General features: G+C 37.8%; 1 protein-coding gene across 2 annotated transcripts in view; it reads right to left on the bottom strand.

Moving 5' to 3' along the window:
- MAP3K5 (mitogen-activated protein kinase kinase kinase 5) overlaps window positions 1–22,149 on the bottom strand; it is a 99,503-nt gene that overhangs the window by 58,480 nt on the left and 18,874 nt on the right. For both annotated transcript variants that reach the window (XM_041423768.1, XM_041423769.1), the window contains exons 2-3: window positions 11,864–12,003; window positions 9,121–9,144 (exon numbers count right to left, since the gene is read on the bottom strand). In XM_041423768.1, the coding sequence (XP_041279702.1) occupies window positions 9,121–9,144; window positions 11,864–12,003 (164 nt within the window). The remainder of the gene's footprint in view (window positions 1–9,120; window positions 9,145–11,863; window positions 12,004–22,149) is intronic.

The raw sequence follows: 22,149 nt of genomic DNA, 5'->3' as shown, positions 1-22,149 counted from the left end.
AGTATGCCTAAATTACTTCCAAGGTTAATTAGTTTCTGTTCAGCTGCTTTGATTCTCCCAGAAGTCAATACTGCAATGCAGACATTGCTTCAGAAACTCCCTGCCTAGCTGAGCTCCATGCATTGGGAGGGCAGTGACTGAATAGTTTTTGAATGAACAATACCAGCTGTGTGCTCAAAACATGCATTTTAACATGCATTATTAGATTTTTAAACCATGGAAAGATTGAGGTAGTCAAGCCTGCAAAACGTATGTGTATAGATATGTCAGTAAACACACGTTTGTGTACAAATCAGACACTGGCTATGAAAAGTACAGGAATTATTTTTTAATTACACCCATCATATGATGAAATTGTAAGACCTCCATATAAAGGCAATCCCACTGCACTTCTGAGGGGTATCGACAGACTCTATAAAATCCAAAAATAATTGGTGCAGGCATTTAAATGAGGTCAAATCAGTTCAACTAACACAGAAGTTGTTTGGAGATTATTGTATACAGTGCCTTGCACAAGAGTTAATTTAGCCTTCTTTCTGCAACCATTGTGAGCTACTGCTGCTGAAGAGCTAAGGAATATTTATCTCTGTGTGACTGCAGCAATTCCAATGGAAACTTGAGAACTGGGGAGTATATGACAAATTTTTTAACAAGTAACTAAGGAGTGGGATGCCAGAACCCAAACTGGTTGTCTGTGCAACGGAGAAGTGAGTGGATACTTCTATTCAAGAATATCCTAACATGTAAGGGAATCACATGCTTTCAACAGTGAATGGATGAACTTTTTACCCTGCTAAAATCTAATGAGCCCCACAGTCAAAGGCAGAGGGAAAATTATGAATTTGCTGGAACTGGTTTCAGCAATTTTAAGAAATGGGTACATTGCTACTGGCATAAGAGCCACTATTACACACACACAGGCAGACTGTTCTCCAGCTTTCCCTTTCTAGGTAAAGGAGAAAAAAGTTGAGAAGTCAGAGTTAAGAAAAAGGGTGAAGTAGCTACAGATATCCAGAGACAAGCATTTTATTTCCTAGTGTTTATTCAGTGCATTAAAAATAAATTCAAAACTGTCTGCAGGAAGACCTTCTCAGACTTCTGGCACACTGTTTCCAATGCTGAGGTCTTAAATAAAAACCAGCTCTGAAAAAGGATGTTCCCATCTTTTGAAATTCACAGAACCCAAGGTTTACCCTTGTAAAATGGTCATGCCACCTACAGAGACAAAACCAGAGCCTTAATCTTTAATTCTACCAGGAGAAAAACTGCTCTTCCTGCAGATGACAAGTGCCTGAATCCATTACTGAGCATGAGCTCTGAGAAACTCATCCTGAGTGCACCTTCTGTAGGAAGTACATATCTATTTCAGTGAAACAAGAGAGCCAGCAAAAGTTAGTTTATATGCATTTCTCCTGTTAGCTGAGGGGGGAAAAGAAAAGCTGGTTATAATATAGAGTCTGGCATAGAAGACATGCAGACCTAAGAGTCATTGGAAGCAGTGGACAGGAAAGAACCTAACAGTAAAAGACAGGAGAAAACACTGTGGGAAGAAAAGAGAAAAAAATGAATCCATTTACAGTTGTTCACAGGGCCCCCAGGGGTCTCAGGGAATTGTCTCAAGCTAGAATCTCACCCAGATATTCAGCAGCAAGTAGTGTGAAAACACAGTGGCCTTTCCCTCAGCCAGGGCATCACTTTGCTTCTTCACTTAACCTAGATAGGTATCTTTTGTGGGAGTTCTGTATCTATGAAACTTCTCAAAATTGGCTGAAATTCATCAGACAGACAAACAGGCAGATACAGAACAAATGTGGAGGATGAAAAACCAGTACAAGCTCTTAAGTTTCATTTCCTTAGGAAATGCACTTGAAAAGAAAAAAAAAAAGGAGAAAGAGCACACATGCAACAAAGCTAAGAAACACAAGAAATACTGACCTCAATTTCACTTCCCTAGCTAAAGAGTATAGTAGGTAGATATTTAACAGCTAAAACTAACAAAGGCAGACATGCAGTAGCTCTAGCATCAAAAGAAAAAAGAATCAAAAGTTACGTATTATTTACTAAAGGTGGTGGTGGAAGAAAGGTAACAGTGATGACAAGACTTTGTATAACAAAGTCTATAGTCCCCTACTCTGGAGAAACATGTTGTGTCATCATCACAAATTCTCATTGCAAAGGGCCCAACTCCAGCTGCCTTTGGGCTATGATTAGGGTGGGAGCCCAAGAGAACTAAGCTGGGGGGAAGCAGTTGTGGAGCTACCCTAAATGTCAGAGCACTTTCAACCATTTTGCCCAAAGCAGAGTGTGTGACTTGCCTCTTTCCTCATTCATCTGGTGATGCAACTTGTCTCAGCAACTTACACTTCTTTCTCATCTTTTTTTGTCAAAATATAAGGCTACGCTAACTTAAGTCAGAAAGGATCAGGTGGTCTTTCTGACATACACTTCCCATCTGCTCACACTTCCTTTACATTTTCACTTAGTGCATATTACTAGACTTGGAAGCTTAAATATGTTTAATTTATTCTATGAAAATTTGTCCTGTAATACTCCATCCCAACTCTGATCCCGCAAAATCTGGTCTTTTTTCTAACTGTAATTGACTTCCCTCTATACTCTAAGTCTGTTAAGCACACAAGACAAAACTGTTTCACTTTGATCCATTCTTGTGACTCACTATATCATGTATAATGAAAGTAACACACAAAAGCCGTTCAATAAATCCAGGATATTTTTGAAGGAGTGGCATCTTAAATACAATTGTAATATTCTGTTATGTCAACACCCTTTAAAAAATATGGGTTGAATACAGGGGCTTCAAAAATGGGTGGGAAGAGACCCCCTCAATCAAGAACGGGTGCGGCAAGTTTAATTTTGCAACCTTCTCTATAAAACCTTCATTATTTAAGGTTGAAAAGTTCAAATTACTCTAATGAAAATTACAAATGGATTGCAGGGCACCTGAGTTGTATGTTGAAAGGCATTACTGAAAACACCTGAGGCTGGGACAGGCCTGGAGTGTGCACACAGCAAGTTAGATGATAGTTACTGTGGTTCACACTGATGCACAAGAACTCAGGACATTAGACAGGTAATCCTGGCCTAAGCTTCCAGATCAGCTGAGCTGCTTTTATCTGAGAGATATGAACATACATATCAAAGCCTTGGGCTAGCACACTCAGTACCTGGCAACACCAGGTCATTTACTGACACACTATCCATGCCAGCCCATTTCATCAAGTCAGTCAGACTAATCAGAGGGCAGAAGTGCTGGCTGGCACCAGCTACATACATGAATACTTACAACTAAGTGACAGATACTGTAATTAATTTTTGTAAATGTTTTAATTGCTCTGTATTTTTCTAATGTTCCTTCCTCATTTACTGAGGACAAATTTAACAATTTCAAAGCATGAGTAATTTCAGTAAGAGATGTAAGATCATTTTTAATAGCTCTATAATTACAGAATTTAAGACAAGGCTTCTAGCTAGACCTCGTGGTCATTGGATCATTGAGCACCTCTTTCTTGTTCAATATCCTTCCTCAGCTTCTGAAAGAAATTAATATAGCACCTATTTGTAATTCAAAAGATAATAAAAATCAATAGCATATACTTACATTTTAATGATCTCCTTTCAGTATTCCCCTCTTCTACAGAACAACTCATGAACAGGGCAGCTTTTTGGATTTGAATGGGGAGACTATGTCTTTTTAAAAAAACATCATGAAATAAGATAAGCACTACTCTCTCCCTCAAAAATAAATCTGATGTAATACAAATGATTTTTTTTTTCTGAAAGTTGCACAGATTAAAAAATCCTGGACAAAGGAACACTTGAGTTCCGGCTAATTAATTCTCCTATCTTTACTTTTTCTTCAGAAAGAGGGAGAAAACTCTGAAAAATTGCATAGAGTCAGTGATGCACAGTCCTTTCAATACCCTAAGGTTCTTTACTAACACTGCTCTGTCGGGATCATTTAGCAGTCAAATATCCACAACCAGAGTAAAACTACCTTCAAAGACAAGAAGTGTCAAAGAAAACAAAAGATTCCCAAAACCAAAACTGTGATATTTTAGCCATGAATGGGAGAATCCAGCAGAATCCCACTCACTTGCCAAACCTTCAGGTCAGCATACAATAACTTTAATAAAAGAAAAAAAAAAATCAGCTGAAGTAATAAAAATTGCCAGTATCTCTCACAGTAGGAACTGTTCTTCCTGCTGACACTCTTCTAATTAAAATAACTTTTTTCTATTTCTCCTACTCATCCTTTTGAAAAATATCTGATTTTATTTCAATTCTTCTGGTGAAATTTTTAAGTGAAGCAGATGGCAAAAACATAAACCAAGTTATTAAATCTTTTCCCTCCATCCCCCAAACACACAGTAAATCAACATGTGCTGATGTTTTAATGAATACAGACTCAGTTTGGGTTTACTTTAAATCCCACTCACATGAATTATAGCCTTACTACTGATTTGAAAAGGAACTTAAGTAAGCCTCATGCCTCAAATGAACTGAAGCACAGAGACTGGATCTACACTATCAAATACCTCTCCTTTTTTTTGAGAATATCCCATGCTACATCCTAAATGCTTGCTAACAATCATCTTACAGCCTATGGTCTTTTCATCATATTTACATAGGAAAAAAAGTTACCAACCTTTTCCTAGGAAAGCGTGTGTTAAATATATTAGTCAAGAATTCATAAAATTGAAGAATAAGCAAGATGTAGTGTTGTATCTTAAATAATAAATACCACAGTTATCATTTCCAACAAAATATTTACTGAAGGCTACATAGCATTTTTACATACTTGGATATCAAAAATCAAACTGGCCACAAATCTCTTGTTGGCTGGATGAAGAATATTAAAAATATTTACTCCTATTTCCATGGTGAAAGAAACCAATAGTAAAGCATACCCTATGCTGCAGTCTTTTAACAGCAGCTATACAGAGATTCTGAGCTTGCAGATGCCTCTGGAATGCCTCATCCAGAGTCACAGAATGGGTCAGACACCACCAGTGGTCGTCTGGTCCAACCTCCCCACTCAAGCAGGGTTATCTTAGAGCACATGGTACAGGATTGTGTCCAGACAGTTCTGGAATACCTCCAGTCAGGGAGACTCCACAATTTCTCTGGGCAACTTGTTCCGGTGCTTGGTCACTTGCACAGTAAAGTACTTCCTCCTATTCAGGTGGCATTTCCTGTGCACCAGTGTCTGCCCATTGCCTCTTGTTCTAGTCCTTGGCTCCATTGAAAAGAGCCTGGCTCTATCTTCTTGACACCCTCCCTTCAGATACTGATAGACATGGATGAAGTTCCCTCTCAGCTGTCTCTTCTCAAGGCTGAACAGGCACAGTTGCCCCAGACTTTTCTCCTAAGAGATTTTCCTGTCCTTTCAACATCTTTATTGCCCTGTGCTGGACCTGCTTGAGGAGCACCATATCTCTCTTGCACTGGGGATCTTGGAACCGGATGAGTTCTCCCACTCACATTAAAGGAGCACTACACCAAACTGTCTCTCAAGCTACATCTTAAACAAGAGGCAATTAGCAAAGGCTGTGGAAAACCAGTAAAAATTACAATCACAGAGCCATAAAATGGTTTGGTTTGGAAGGGACCTTAAAGGTAATCCAGTTCTAACATCTGTGTTGTGGCCAGGCACACCTTCCACTAGACCAGGTTGCTCAGAGCCCCATCCAATCTGGCTTTGAACACTCCCAGGGATGGGGCATCCATAGCTTCTCTGGGCAACCTGTTCCAGTACCTTACCACCTTCACAGTACATAATTTCTTCCTAATATTTAATCTAAATCTTCCCTCTTTGAGCCTGAAGCCATTGCCTTTTGTCCTATCACTACAATCTGCTCCCTTCAAGTGTTAGAAAAGCAAAACACTGCTAAGGGTGCCCGGCCATACAACACTAACCGTGTTGCTCAGTCGCTAACACCTGCAAGTCAGCTGCCCAAGAGAATAATTCCCATTGCCTCCAAGGGCCCTTCTGGTCAAATAGGAGCAGCACTGCAGCCTCACACCCCAGGCAGCCCCCAAAGCTATCCACTACTCCAGGCTGGTGCAAGCAAACAACCTGAACTGAAAGATGTGCACTGTGTCAAGGTGAAACTTACTGCAGTGGGTTGCAAACCACACGTAGAGTACATGTATATTAAACACTCAGATTCAGCAAAAAGTCAGATTTTTAAAAAATTGAATAGACCTGCAACTTTCATCCAAAGGTGGTAGAATATAAACCATGGAAAATTATGATGAAATGAAAACTGGTTGGCTAAGACTAGCAATGCACTGTCATGAACCATAACCTTTATAGCAATATTTTATGACTGAAACTCTTTACTAGTAATTTCTAGAATGCCTCTGCTGCTTGATTGACCTCAAAAAACAGATACCAGTAAAAACTAAACTAAAGCTTTCAACCAGCAAAGTAACTACCTCCTGTTAAGGTATCACTCCCTGTAAAAAATGTATGGTCTTGGTATTACTGGAACATTTGGAAAAGGTCCAACTAAATAGCTATAAAACATATAACAGGAAATAAGCCAACGTTATCTTGTACTGCTCTGCCCAGACAGGCTCCAGGCAGCTTATCCTTGCTATGCAACATTGTACTGACTGTTATTAGGAAGGACAAAAATACAGTTTGCAATAGATTTTTTTTTTTTTTTTTTTGTTATCCCACTTATTTATAGGGATACATGGTTTAGGAAAAGCAAACACAAGGCATCTCAGTTAGGCAGATATATATAGATACACACACACTTGTTTTGCTACCTTTTTAATCCCCTGGTGCCAAGGATACCATGGTCCTGATATGGCTGATGTTTGCATGCTATTAAAAAACATGTTCTAGAACAGCAAGACTGAACTCCTTGTTTATCCATATGTGAATTACATTATTTTTTTCATATCAGTAACCTCACATGACTATTTTTGGTAAGGGTGGGCATCAGAGACACGGCTTCCCTAGAACAGAACCTCTGTCATATCAATTTATCCAAGAATCTTATAATTTATGAAGAAACACAATTTTTATGAAGCAGGTATTATACTCAGTAGTTAGGCATGCACCAACATTGTGCAAAGTCTGCTTCCAGGTAATTTGGCTGACATCATGCTGAAAAAATGAGGAAAATGATTCAAAGGAGTTGCTAAAACCATTTCACTGACTTCCCTGTTCTAATACCAGGGAAAATACTTCCTCCCAGAAAAGATGTTATGTGGGTGTGCTTGAAAACATCTGAGATTTTCAAGGAACACATTTTTTTTCTGGTATACACTGAAGCATTTCTCAAAGTGATAAATGACAGTGTCACAGTCACCTATCCAAATTTAAATGGAAAACAGAACAATCCTTTCTGAAACCGACGAAGGCCAAGTTATCATACCTTCCTTGAGCTTCGGGGACTGTCATTTAAAAACAGGACAAGATGACATCTCCCTGTTATTCTATTGTACCAGTCATCCCCTGCTGGTTTCCTGCTAAGAGAGCTCTTCCCCCTACCCTCCCAGGAACATTACATTAGTCACACATAATTTTCCCTAGGTCCTAGGCCGCCAGAACAAAAACGCAGAATGTAATACATTCATTTACAAGAAAGGCCTTACTGTTCTCTTTTCATTTTATGTAAAAGGCCTAACTGATCATTTCTTCCACTTTCATTAGAGAAAGGCGAGAGATTTCTAGTCTAGCACATCTTTTACAGCCTTCTGTGAGTGTCTGAAAAGCACTTTTTGGATATGAGCTATACAGAAACTCTATAGGGAAGCCTCTTTGCTTTTTTGGGGTTTTTTAACCAAAAAAAAAAAAATCTGTAATTTAAAATGCAGCATTAGACCAAAGCTTGCACCGGTTTTGAAGCCACCTTTAGAAACGCCATGCAGAGAAAAGACAAGACTGCATCTTTTTCAGAGTCACACTTCATATGGGCAAAAGTAGTTACTTAATCCACTGTTAAATAAAGAAGTAAAATCAAGAATGCTGCAGTTTTCATGGCATTGAGGAAAATAAAACCTGGCTAATTTCTGAAATTAAGTACTTCATATCCCCCTCTAGAAAATTTTATTCAAATGTATGGAATTGTACAGCATGCACATAACACCTCAGGTTATCAGCGCAGCACTGGGTAGCCTCTATGAAATTATATCTTCGCAAATGTGCCTACCAGTAAGTCACGAAGCAAAGCCAGGAACAACTCGACAAGCCAGATATATATTCTGACATGACTGGCCCTGCTGCTCCAGAACAAACCACCCTGGAAAAGCAGTGTACTCCCAGACACAGGTCTGCCTCCATTGAACTTGGGAGTGAAAAAGGGTAGGGAGATTTGGAAGGTCAACCTCAGAAACCAAAGGGACATCAAGGTGCAGAAGCCTACAGTTTAATAATGACTGGCACTCAGACCACTGAGACCTGCACTACATTTGGACTAACAGCTCCAGGACACAACTTCTAGAAATAAATACTCTCTTTATAAATGTACTTTATATAGATATATAGATATATATATACACACACATACGTCTGTATATCCATACATACATATATATTCACATAGATATACACACATTTATATACATACATATATAGGCACATACATATATTTACACACACACACATATATATACATGCACACACACATATATATATATATATATTTATACACACACTTTTTATTTTCAGAGCTGTAGCCATGGGTTTCTAAAATGAGCAACAGTTTCCAAATAACTCTACTTTCTAATAGAGTATTTTTAAAAAAACATTAAAGAATACTGAAAAGAAAAAGGCAGCCAAAAAAAAAAAAAGGATAAAATGACAAATGCAAATGGGTGTGAGATACAATGACAGACAAGTAAAGGCAGCAGAGAAAATACCACTGATAGATACAGGCAAGGTAAGAAGTGAGCCTGGTACCTAGCAACCAAGTGATTTACTCAAATTTGCTGCTAGAATTTCCAGAATTCTACATCGAACTCTGCAAAATACAGTCAGAGAGTGTTGCATGATTTGTGTGACAAACAGAGCATAAACAATATTAAACGAAACAGAAGTTTGGAATGCTTATAATTCAACTGAAATCCATACATCATACTTACATTATTCTTCTGGAAGATAATTTCCTGAAATAAAAATGAAAAAAAAAAAAGAAAATGTTGATAGTACTAGGAAAGATATTTGATCAGTATAACTTTCTACTATGACTGTTTGCACACATGACAAGAAAAGGTTCGTTGACAGATGTTTTCTTATGCTTGTCAAATCAACAAAAATGAGGTATTGTCTCAAAGAGACAAAATTACTATGGAACCAAGTAGATACATACAACTTATGTATACATAAGAGCATACCTACTGTCTGCATGTCAATACACATATACACATCTATATACATGTCCCTCAATTTATAGAATTTTTTCTAGAGGGATGATGTCCAGAAGTTGTCTATTAATAAACATCTATTCATATTTGAAAAGCCAAATATAGTAAGTAACATTTTGCTACAGGAGAAGCAATCAAAAAGAATAGTAAAAGCAGCATTCATAGGAGGTTTTTAAATATTCCAAAACTGCTTGAAATTCACTTGGCTCTAATAATCAGATGCAAAGAACATATCTTCACATTTTCAATGTGAATTTTCAGATAATTAGAAGAACACCCAGATGGAAAGAGCTGATTCCTGCTCACTAATCCAGGTGGTACAGCTCAAGTGTAAACCACTTCTGAACAATGATCATCTTGCTTCCAGCATGACTTGTCAGCAAGTTCTGATCCCAGGAACTGATAACCCTAACAGATTTATCAGACAGCTTTGCTCTGCCACTGGGACTGGTGAGCAGCTTCACCAGCACAACAGCATTAAAAACAAGCACAGTGTCAAACCAAGGTCCCTCATACTTTCAGTGTTTCTCAAGTCAGGCTTTGATAAAACTGCTCTTCTCCCTGTTGAGAGGGCATGTTTCACATAGGACCATTTCTAGCTTTCCAAGTCTGGGTCATAAAGGTCTGGTCAAATCCCCCAGCATGGACAGGGATATCTTTGACTAGATCAGGCTAATCAAAGTCCTGCCCAGCCTGGCCTGAATGTTCATGCAGAAGAACATCTCACCAGCAAAAGTTTACTTACACTGCTTTGTGCCCTGATTAAATCATGTGCTGCAGTTCTGTATTTCTTTCATTTTCAGTTTTTTAATTCCCCCTTCCATGCAAGATTAAAACCGCACACGCTCTCCTGCATTGCTTCCACTCTTACCTGCTGGCTGTAACAAATACAGGAACAAACACTGCCTCAGAAGATGTCCCAGGATGCCCACAGCTACTTTTTTTAGGCAGTTACTAAATAGTATGGAAAGGGTCTCACTTTTGACTAATTCCCTACAGACTATGAAGAGCAGAAACACAAGCCCAGTTCAAAACTAAGGGAAACAAACGGGAGTCTTTCAGTCAGCACAGTACTGGTGGCAACTGTGACATCCAAGTCCCCCTGCACAGAACTGGGCTTCCACTGATGCCAGTAGGAATACAGCACGTGATTCATTTAAAAATCCAGTTCTAAACTAGTAAAAAGTTCTTCCAAGTGCCCAAGAAAGCCTGATGCCTCACCCCAAGTGATATCTCAGCAGGAGTTGGGTATTTGGCTCTTTGCCCAGGACAATGAAATTCTGCTCTGCTTATTCTGTAGATCCTTGTACTTATACAACTGAATTAAATTCCCAGATACATCTTTTATCATTAACATTATTTTTAGGGCTTTTGTCTGTATACACTTTGTGTTGCAAGAAGAGAATAAATAATTGGATTGCAAGAGGTCCAGCTACCTGAGAAAATTTTGAGGGGAGAGCAAAGGGAAGAAACTGAGTTACTAAGCATGTCCCTCCAAAATATAGGGCCATTCTGAATAAAATGGGACAGAATTAAAACCAAATAGCCTGCACTTGCCAGAAGCAGTAGAAGCAAACCCTTCCTGAGTGGTGCTGGTGCCCAGACTGCAGTCTGACTCACCAAGCTGCTCACTCTAAATTCTTCTTCTCAAGTAAAGCCTGGAAGGGAAGTGCAAGAGCATAAAACACCTCCTGAGTAAAGCCAATGCATCTGAGAGGGGGAAGTAATTGAAAAGATTGCCATCCAAGTTGGCTGTCCTTCCCCATCATGGAAGTTGCTAAACCTTTTGGATAGTTGCAGCAGGAAGCAAGTACCAGCTCCTAGAGTGAGAAAATTCACAGCCCCACAGATTATCTTAAAACACCCTCTTGCCTTAAACCAAAGTAATATAACTGTGCACTGAGGCACAAGCTTTGTTTCTACTGACTCTGTTACACTGCTGCTAATCTCCAGCACAGCAATCCTGCAGGTACCTGATGCAAACAGCTGTAACTCAGCAAGATTTAGCAGGGGGTATCAGGAGGCCCCATAAGGTTTGGCAGACAACTGCTAATTTAGACAGAAGCTAAAGCCTAAGGATTATTTTGCTGCCCATACACTACCACTCTCACAGGATTGTTATTACTGTAACAGTTTACCAGAAACACCAGAAATTCCCTTGAATGATAAAGCCTTGCATTTAGCTTCTCATCTCAAATTTGGCAAACTTCTGTTTCCATAAACAGCCATTAAACAGCTAGGTATTTAACTGCAATCAAGCAATCTAAATCCTTCTCTTTAGAAAACTAAACTGAGTTTTACAGCATTGCATTGTAGACATCTTTGCCACGCCTCAGAACATTTTTTTGCTATTCTGTTCTGAACCACAAGTGGCACGTGTATTTCTTACAGAAAGAACTTATTTCAAGAGTTAGACTAGCTGTGACTTGCCCTCCAAACCCCTTTTTCCACCCAGAGCTACCTTCAGTGACTGCAGAGACTCTGCATTTGTGTCACAGTAGAGGATAATGTTGTTAGCCATGCTGAAGCTCTCCCTTACTCCCAGATGGTAGAACAGGGAAGGCTGACGGAAGGCATCACTCATCTCTACCACAGCAATATCTGCAGAAATAAATAAATAAAAATATTATTAATGCCACACATTTCTAACAGTCAAATGCATCTAGGCCATGTTTCTTCACACAATTTATTTTGGTAAGAAGACCTAGCCTAAAGTAGGAAATAAGAGATCTAAAGGGAATTCCCCTTTTTAGCTATTATGCTTGAATTTTGAACATAATCAGCAGGATGTGGTTTAGTTTTTTTCTGTTTCACTATTATTCCTCTATTTTTAGTTTAAATGAGACCTTAAAATGGTAAAAATGGATAAACCACTAATCAAGAGAAGGAAAAAAAATTTAATTGCTGTCTTGAAGAATAAAATCTGCTTGGTAAATCTATACATGATGAATGATAACCTTAGCGAACAATAAAAGAAAAAAAATTACATTAGCTGTATTTTTCCCTTTGTGCATGTTGCAATAAAAATTCATGTAATCTATAAAATACTGTAGAGATTCTGTACTAGAACTTGGAAAAAAAAAATTGAAAGGTAACATTCCAATATAAATTACCATTCAGATCTATTTTGATTCATATAAATAGATGATAGAGTGAGAAAAAGACCAGGTACAGATGCAGAGAAGCAAAGAGGGAGTGAATATATAAAGCCAAAGAAACCTCATATAAGTAAAAACTTTACTGTTCAGAGAATTCTGTTCATAACAAATCTTATCTGTGTGAATAACGCATGCAAGCACATACATGAACGCTTATAGAACCAGGAATGTAGTCCACAATTTCTCCTAAACCCTGTGCTTCTCTTGACAAGATTTGCACCAATGCCAAAGTACAACAAGAGGCAATTAACTATTTCTGCTGACTCTTTGTAAGATTCCTGTTATACCAGGCAGCCTATTTCCACTGCAAAAGTCTTGTGGAATCAAGAGAGCAAAGCAAGAAAACTGACTCATCTCCACCTCTTCTAAAACACCTTTCTGTCTTTTCACCCAATTAATTTTTTTTCTTAGGTTTCAGGAAAAAAAAAAAAAAAAAAAAAAACAAAAAAAAAAAAACACCAGAAAACCAAACCAGAGAAATAAGCTTCTGCTAAAGAACAGAAAAAGAAAAGCAGCCTGGTTTCCAGTGTCTCTCTATGCTTTCCCATTCCTTTGGAAGCTTTCATGACTGAAAAGATAGATAGCAAGATAAGCTCTGTAGGGAAAAAGCCTATGTACCCTCAAGTTTCTCTGCTCTAATCAATCTAATCAGAGATTCTACCTCTAACCACAACTTCTCACCTCACCTATTTACTTAGGTCATCAAAACTGAAATGAAGATGTTCAATAAAACACAAGCCTTGCGGTCACACTCTGAACAGGGGAAGCTGTGTCTCTCCATCTTGTTGAAAAAGAATACCTTTGAGACATCTACTCTTCAGTAATGTGTTTCTGTAACTGGCCTACAGGCTTATAAATTATTAAAAACCTGAAGGAAAGATAGATACAGGGGAAAGCGCGAATATTTGCCTACACAAGCCTAGGCTCTTCAAAAAACAAAATTAAAAGAAAGGAGACTAATATGGCATAAAAAATGATTTTTTTACCCTTAAAAATCTAATATTAAACTATGTTTTATAAAAGATTCATAACTTGTGTTCTAAGCACATCCCTCTGTCCAATTCCACATAAATATAGCAGTATGGATGCCATCAATTTTATTGAAGTAAAAAAGGCAGTGCACTACTAAGATTACACATATACATATAATTTTAGGAAACTGAAGCATCACAAAAGCCAAACAAGAATGACAATACGGCCTCTGTATTTTGGGTGAGATTAGAGTCTATTTTCTCCCAGAACTTGCCATAATACAGGATATATTTTTAACTACTCTTACTCACATAGAAGTCTAATCTTGAGCAACTCTAAATCTATGGTACATAGCTGTTAGTGCCAAGCAGGAGGAAAACTTGCACAATGTGCCATGACTTAATTCTGCAATCTTGCAAGATAATGTGCTCCCACTAGAGTTGCAAAACTAAGATTAAAAGAGAAAGACTACTTTAGATGGAGCCTGATCAAAGCTAAATTACAAAAAAACACTTGAGAAATCCTATATTAAAATGGCAAGTTCCTAAGATCATGAAGAAGGAAACAGAAACTCGAAAAAATTATGTGTGTATATACACATTACTGTCAAGCTGGCCAAATACATTGAAGAGAGTCTGACACAGGACCACACTGTAGGAAACATTCTTGAGTCCTGTACCATCCCTATCATAGTAATAATAAAATAAAAATAAAATCAAAATAAAATAAAAACAAAATAAAAATAAAATAATAATAAAAAATTAAAAAAGAAAACAATAATTCAATAAATAAAACAAAACAAATAAAACAAATTTTAAAAATTAATAAAATAAAAAATAAGAAAAGAAAAATAAAATAAATAAATTACATTTTTAAAAATTAATTAAATAAATAATAAAATTAAAATAATTAAAATAAAATAAAATAAAATAAAATAAAATAAAATAAAATAAAATAAAAAATATTTAAGATAAATCAATAAAACAAAACATAAAAATAAAAAATTTGAAAATAAAAATAGAAAAATAAAAAATAAAAAAATTAAATTAAAAATTAAAAAATAAAGACATTTAAAATAAATAATAAAAAAAAAATTAAAATGAAATAACAAAATAAAATACCCAAACCATACAGAAACCTTGAGTTTCTTACATAGATGAAGGAAGGACCATGAATAAAGAAACATCTGTATGAAATAGTACACTGAGATACTGGAATAAACTCTTCTGTGATTCTTGTATTTCTTACGTAATGAAAGAAGAAAAGATACGTCAAGACTTCTGTGAAATCCTTCTGGATAATCTCATTTGACAGATAAAGCAGTGTCTTCCTTAGGATAGGTCCATCTTTTTTGAAGTTTTCCTGCTCCTTCCAGCATTTATGCATTTTAAGATGAAGATGTCACTCACAACAAAGAGATCAGATTTCTCAAGTTCAGGTTAAGCCTCAGGGCTGGTATAGGAATTTCCAAGGGGAAAAACCCAAATCTTATCTGCATTTCCAACAAGCCAGAAAAGGTATATGCACTTTTGAGATCAGATGTCTATCCAAATAAAGAAACATATGTCCTAAACCAGCTCTATTGACAGACCTATTTCTTACTATCTTCTTTCAAAACATCAGGAGAGAAACTCCTCTGATCAAAGGAGGGATCAATGTACTTGATAGAAGTGCAAAAGTCAAATACTGTGTAACTGATTTGGGAGGAAAAAAAAAAAAAGATGAAAAACCCACCACAGAAACAGGCGTGGTAGTGGTTCCTATAAAGCACCTGAAACCTACCATCAAGTGCACTCCAAAACAGCCAAATACTATATTCAGTTACATAAAATATGATTAGAAGTTCAGCAAAGATGAGCAAGACTGATGGTTTTCAAGACAAATCTAAGTAAAAGTATACACACATATATCAAAATTCTCATTAGTTACAAAGAGCCAGGATTTAGCTAAGCCCAAAAGAACTGTTTGGTCATCAATACATAAACTGCCATAATAGTCTTTATCAGGTTCTCACTCTCATTTGCCCCAGATGAAATCAATCTAACATTCTGATGCCATAGAAGACAAGTTTTCTATTCACTGGAGAACAGTTTCATAAGTGGCAAAATGGTATTTCAATGAAGGTGAGGAATCAGCTCCACAGTTACAATGGAACTACCCCGTTACCAAAACATTTGTGGTTTGAGTTTCAAGGCGAGTAAAAGCCTGATCAAGCACAGGAATCAGAGTAGAGCTCTCTCAACACCTAAGACCTCAGGATGGAGCACTCTGAAGACCAGGAACGTCAGTTCACTGACATCAATTCGCTTCAAATGCTCTTGTACACCTTCCATGTTGCAGCAAAGAAAGTCTGTTCAGGCTCCAGCAGACTAATGAGTAGTGTGGGTATGGAAGCACACTGCATAAAACAGGAAGAAAAGACAAAAAAGTGCAAGAACTGCAATTCTTGCAACCTCACGGGCTGCAAGAATGTGAAATTAAATGTTGTGACCGAGACCAAAGTAGGGGCTAAAATTTACTGTATTTCATGAAAGTCATCCTGATGACAGATCACTGATACTAAAGCAAACAGGTATAGAACAGTCTTTACCTTTTTCAGCCATTTTTGACATTACAGCTAGAAAGCCTTACAATAGGTCTTGCAGTAAATTATTGTCTCCTGATAGTTTATGAACAATAAAGTCTAATCACAACCTTCTCTCCCGTCTCCTTAACAGCTGGCATGCCTAAATAGATAAGACAAGTGCATGACAAACATGAGACTAGAGCTTCATTCACTCTGGCCTAGGCAGCAAAACCAGCATAACCCCAGCAGCAGGCAGTTCAGTGCCCATGTCCTAAAGCACCCTGTCTGCCTGCTGACAGCAGCCAAATGTCCTCTAAGGAAGCTGCCTGTGCACACATTAGCTGAGTAACCACACACTGAGCTGCAGACACACGAACTACTGCGCAATCACAATCTAGCCTGTTATTAGGCTAACTAACATCTACACCAACAACAGCTTGAAACACACTGTCACACATTCAAGAGAACAAAGTATCATTGCAGCAGTAACTGGCTTCTTATTACCCTGGGAAATCAGATTCATAAGTTGGAATTGGAGCCAACCTACTTAACCGTTTTTACCAGAGAAGCACCAGAAAAGTACACATCTCTGTGAAGTCTGGCATAGATTAAAACTATCTTACCAATCATTCATAACTGTGATGTAAATCCAGTTATTTCGCTTTAAGCTATATGTGCAAAGACTGAGAACCCTACATGTAAAATCTCTACTAATTAACTTGTCTTAAGAAATGGTAAAAACTCAAGAGTATACACAAAGACTAAGTGCCCATTAGTGGATGCAGAGCCCTTTGCTCTTGGCTATTAGCCATGCCTTTAGTCACCAAGACAGTGATAAGTGAAATGTAGTGGTCAAAGTTCATCTCCTACTCATTGTTTTAAATGTAACAGGGCAAAGAAGAATGTTTAAACAAGTGCTCTGAGATATCTTACACGTACACCCTACTTTTTGATACTACCTGCTTACCACAGTGCTGCCAGGAAAAGCAGTGAATACAAACAGAGCACCTATACAACTAATGAATGTTTATGTTTGCTATTATCTTCTGATTAATTTGTATTAAACACATGACCATTGCCTTACATTCACTGTCCCACAATTAATCAGGGGAAAAGGAACCATAATAACGGCAACTTCTGAGACCAGGATTTTGTGTTCTTTTCCACTTGAGGGCGTAAGATACCATTCTGACAGAGACATAGAAGAAAAGAAAGGAGGGCAAAATTTATTTCAGTGCCAGTCTGAGTAGCAAACTTATTTCATATTGCTGTAGCAGCTCTCCATTCAGCCTTAGAACAATGATATGATGACACTTACTATTGGGCAAACTTTCAGAAACAAGCAAGGAACATCCTTATCTACTTCAACTTCTTTATGACTTTCTGTGCTTGGCATAGATATTTTCCTGTTTACCAGAGACTGCCTGCATGAGGTAGGAAACCTGCTTTGGCAATCCCAACACGTCAGTACAGATTGGTATTTCTGGTTCAACTGTGCAAACCACAGTGCCACTGACTTGTCAACAGCACTGGAACCAGACATCTCCTGTCAAGAGTGTCTCATATGGCTCCAAGACCGGAAACAACTGATGGGAGCCACTGAGGTGAGAATACCCAAACACAGGTGAATGGCCAACCTCCCAGGAAACCAGTCCAGCCAAGCCAGTCTGTTGGGAGAGGTTAACAAAAAAAAAAAAAAAACAAACTAAAAAACCCAAACCAAACAAACAAAAAAACCCCAAAAACAAACAAACAAAAAAAACACCAAACAAACAAAAAAAAAAACCCAACACAACCAAAGAAAACAAAAAAAAACCCCAAAAAAACAAACAAAAAAAAAAAACCAACGCAAACCAAAACAAAAAAAAACCCAAAAACTTGTAAGGGTGTCTGTGGCTTGAATATGGGGAAGGAAAAGCAGGTAATGATGGCACAGGCAAGTTCAGTATGCCATATACTAGAGGAAAAGCAGGGTATTTGTAGAGGCTTGAACTTATGCACAAAGTAGGCTTAAGGGCCAAGACAAACACATGTGATGGACATGGGCTAGTTCTTGTCTAGTGCAATGCACTATGACTTAGGAATCTTATCTTGCTGTCTCAAGACAGTAATCCTGTCTTGAGCAGTCTCATTTTTATGCAGTGGAAGCAGAGATCCACTATCAATGAAGTACAGATCAGAGCCTGTCCTGCAACCTACCCAAAAAGGAGTTTCTGAGCACAAAATCCCAGAAGATACAACACAAACCCAGCTCTCTGGTGGGTGGTCCCCTTCCAGATGGTGCATAACACAAAGTTGAACTAGAAATAATTAGAGCATAATACTTGCCCAAAAATCACCTTTGGATACAACAGTACCATTTTTGCCCCAGTGCTGATATTAAGAGCCCACTGTTCCTGGAACAGCTAAACTGAGTTGAGCTGCTCTTGAATTTCAAAGTGAACTCCTACACCCAGACTTATAAGTAAAAAGGTATGATTTCACTTCAGATAAACTCAATAAACAGCTTTTACTGTTGGTTCTGACCCTCCTCCACATTTGTATCAGATCTAGTGTGGTCAATACCCAGTGAGACAACTCAGTCTCTCTGTTTGCTTGGAGGGGTGGGGTGAGTGTGCAGGACCAGCTGACTCCTGGATCAGTTAGATGATCTCACTTTCCACCCACACAATCACTAGGTCCTATATAAAGAAGGCACTAGACACCACATCTGCAAGGATGCAGCTGAGTACCTACTTAGTCCTGCTTGAGAGTCACGTATTGTTCCAGGGGGTAGGTAAATTTTAATCCTCTATGCAGACATGGATGCAACATCCACTTGTTTAAGAATCCCATGTATAACATCACAGGAAGAAGAGTTCCTTAAGAAACAACACAGAAAAGAAATAAAAAAAACATATACACAGACTACCTCATAACATTAGGCATCTATAGCCATACTGACAGACTCTAAATTGAGTATGTGACTCAATTTAGGTCTCTAGGAGTCTGCTCAGTAACAAAAAAAAACAAAAAACAAAAAACCAAAAACCAAATCAAAAAAAAAACCAGCACAACAAAAAAAACAAACAAAAAAAAAACCCAAAATGAAAACACTGCTAATCATGTAAAAGCAATCTTCCCTCCTTTTAAATCATTAATAATTGTTGATTTCTTTCTAGTTAAGGTAAGAGAAAATAACTACTTAAGTTAAAGGCTGACAATGTGCAAGAGCAAATATGAGATGTCCCTGTATAAATTTAAACTGCAAATCACAAGAAAGATCATAGTCTAAAAATCCAGATGTCCTGGGGATACCCCCTGCAAATGTTCAACTGATTGGCAGCGATCTGCTGTCACACAGGAGCCTTACAAAACTTGCACCCTGTTCCAATGCATCAAGGTGCTCCTTAGTAACACTTGTGCATATTGCTCCCTGCCAACTTTTGTAGCTATCTGCCTCAGATCATTCTCACAAAATCAAATGTAGTACTTCACCAAGTAGAACCAACCAAGCAAGGAGAAGAGAAAAACAAGTTACTTTTCTTGTTGCAACAACAGTAGTCAAGACCAAGATCCTCCAAGTGAAACTCTGGCCTTTTCATCTGCACTATGCTTCAAAGATGTGAAGGGAAAAGAACCTCTTGCTTCTGTAATCAAAAAGTGATGAGAGATAAGTTGAAGGCAATAAAACAAATAAACCAAAATAAAACAGCAGAAGTTGGCAATGAACTGGTAACAAAGTTATAACAGCCGTTAGAAAAGAAATGAGACAGAAAGATAGAGATGACAAACAATAACGCATTGTGTAGGAATTAACACATCAAACTACAAATCAAAACCTAAATTATTGTGTCAATGATCTGAAGACAACTGAAACAATATAGAAAGACTTTCTGATGAAGAAAAAGAAAACAGAAGCTTGAGTTTAAAAAAATCCACTCTCTCCTGGCCCAAAACAGGATTGTAATGTTATCACATGTTTCCAACCCCCAACAATTAAAAAAAAAAAAAAAAACACTCTCAGCTCAATGCATGTGGGAGGAACTCAAGATCAGGCAAGAATAAAAGATGACAAGCAAACAAAGAGCCATTTATTCAAAAATAACCCCAATATGTTCAGACTCATTGCATCTGTATCAATCCTAGTGAAAGAGGCTCCCTAGTACCAATAACACCAAATACTAAAGACTACCTTACCTCTGAACTTCGCATCAGAAAAAATACTCAGATCACAATGGGGTAACAACTGAAGCTCAGCTGAAGGCTGGAGCACATTACAGGGTTAGAGTAGGATGTGTACCAAATGCTATTTAAGCAATCCACCGACACAACAGCAGAAGCAGTCAATGAAAACAAGGCAGGCTGTAGCAAACTAGTACTTCTACATTGAGAAGTTTTGTTCAGAAGACCTTCATCATTGCAATTTTTTTCAACGAAGACCAAACACTTCTTTGGCCTGGACAGGATCTTAAGCAGGCAAACCCCCAGATAGACAGATAGACAGATGGATGGATGATGTGATGGTATTTGTGAGTTTACTCTGGTTTCTGTTCTCATGTTATGTGTCTTTGAGATGCAAGATGAAAGAGTGATTATTTAGTCTCTGGAGAAGTGACTGAGCATACCCAAGAAGAAAGAACTTGTAAGAACACAGGTGTGCCAACAGAAAAGTTCAGAGAAGAAAGGAGAGTCCTATGAAAACCAAACAGACAGGTCTCATGGGTGGTGGAAAGTTTTCCAAAAGTCTAGATGAACTGTAGAGTTTGCTACAGCTCAAAAGTTTCAAAGAACGTTAAAGCCAAAGAAAGAAACAACAATCCACCTTAAGGACAGGACAGGCAGGAGAAAAAGCTGATCAAAAGTTCCTTTTATTTCTGTCTTTCCTGTTCGGTTTATTTCTTGACTTAATGACCTCAAGTTTTCTCCACCTAAAAAGTCTTCCAATTTGGGGGTTTTTTTTCCTGAAATCTAACTATTTTCACTTATAACATAGTTATATATTTGGTTTCTTTGCTCAGCTCACTGTGACAAAAATGTCTAGGCAGATCCACCTCCAAGCTTCAAAAACAAAATCTGGGTTTCATTGCAGCATCTGGAGGGATCAGATCAAAACTCTCTTTAACTCAGTATTTCTTCTCTGCCAGAAGCCAACAGGCAATGTGGCAGAGATGGTAAGAATGGTGCAAGTAAAGACTGAGCTTTTTTAAACAATACACACACATGTATAGTAAAATGTTGAGTTACTTAGAAAGCTGAATAGCAGAATATCAACAAGTAATTTAGTGTTCAATATTATGTCAACAACTCAAGCTGCTTTTCTTCATGTATGATACTTTGCATCCACTCTCACTGAACTTCAGCTGTCCTTTAGCTGTTCATTTCCCTGGTACCATAAAACCTTCTGCAATTCTTTACTGCCTATTCTCTAAAGTTTTGACAAGCCTGCACCAGAAAGAAATTTTCAGATCAGCCGTGAAACTTCTGAAAAGCCCAATTCAAAACAAGAAAGTACAGAACAATCCTTTTTACAGCCTGGTGTTCTACAGGCAACCTTGCTTCATTGCAAAACATCTTCTGTTCCTTTCCTTTAGGAGTCCACTTAAGTGTTATAAGGATGTCATCTCCAGCCATTTTGTCCCTTTAAGAGTAAAGTATCCCATCAAAAGCTTTTTGACATTTCAATCTACTGTCTTAAATGGATTACCCTTAAGTACAGGCTCATAAGAAGAGTGTGATTTCCGTCTACAAAAAAGCCACTTCAACTCCTCCCTGCTGCCAGATTTTACCCATGACTCTAAATGATGCGCTCTTTATTTTTATTTTTAACCCATTTGCCCTAACCTAATACCAACATAATCTCCCACTACAATGCTGCTAAAGTCAGAAGTCATGCACCAAAAAAAAGCAATCTTCAGTGAGTATTACTCAAACTCTTTTGGAAACTGTCTTACTAAGGCTTACATGAAACTGACTTTACTAAGGCTTTTACACATCTGTAACTTGTTTACTCATCTGAACAAAAGTTCTCCTTCCAAAGGGCATCATTCCATTTCTTCATCTTCTTAGCAA

Source organism: Onychostruthus taczanowskii, unplaced genomic scaffold (genome assembly GCF_017590055.1).
Source record: "Onychostruthus taczanowskii isolate IOZ18803 unplaced genomic scaffold, ASM1759005v1 scaffold8, whole genome shotgun sequence".
In the NCBI taxonomy this organism is placed as follows: Eukaryota; Metazoa; Chordata; class Aves; order Passeriformes; family Passeridae; genus Onychostruthus; species Onychostruthus taczanowskii.
This window is presented reverse-complemented; position numbering and strand designations above follow the sequence as displayed.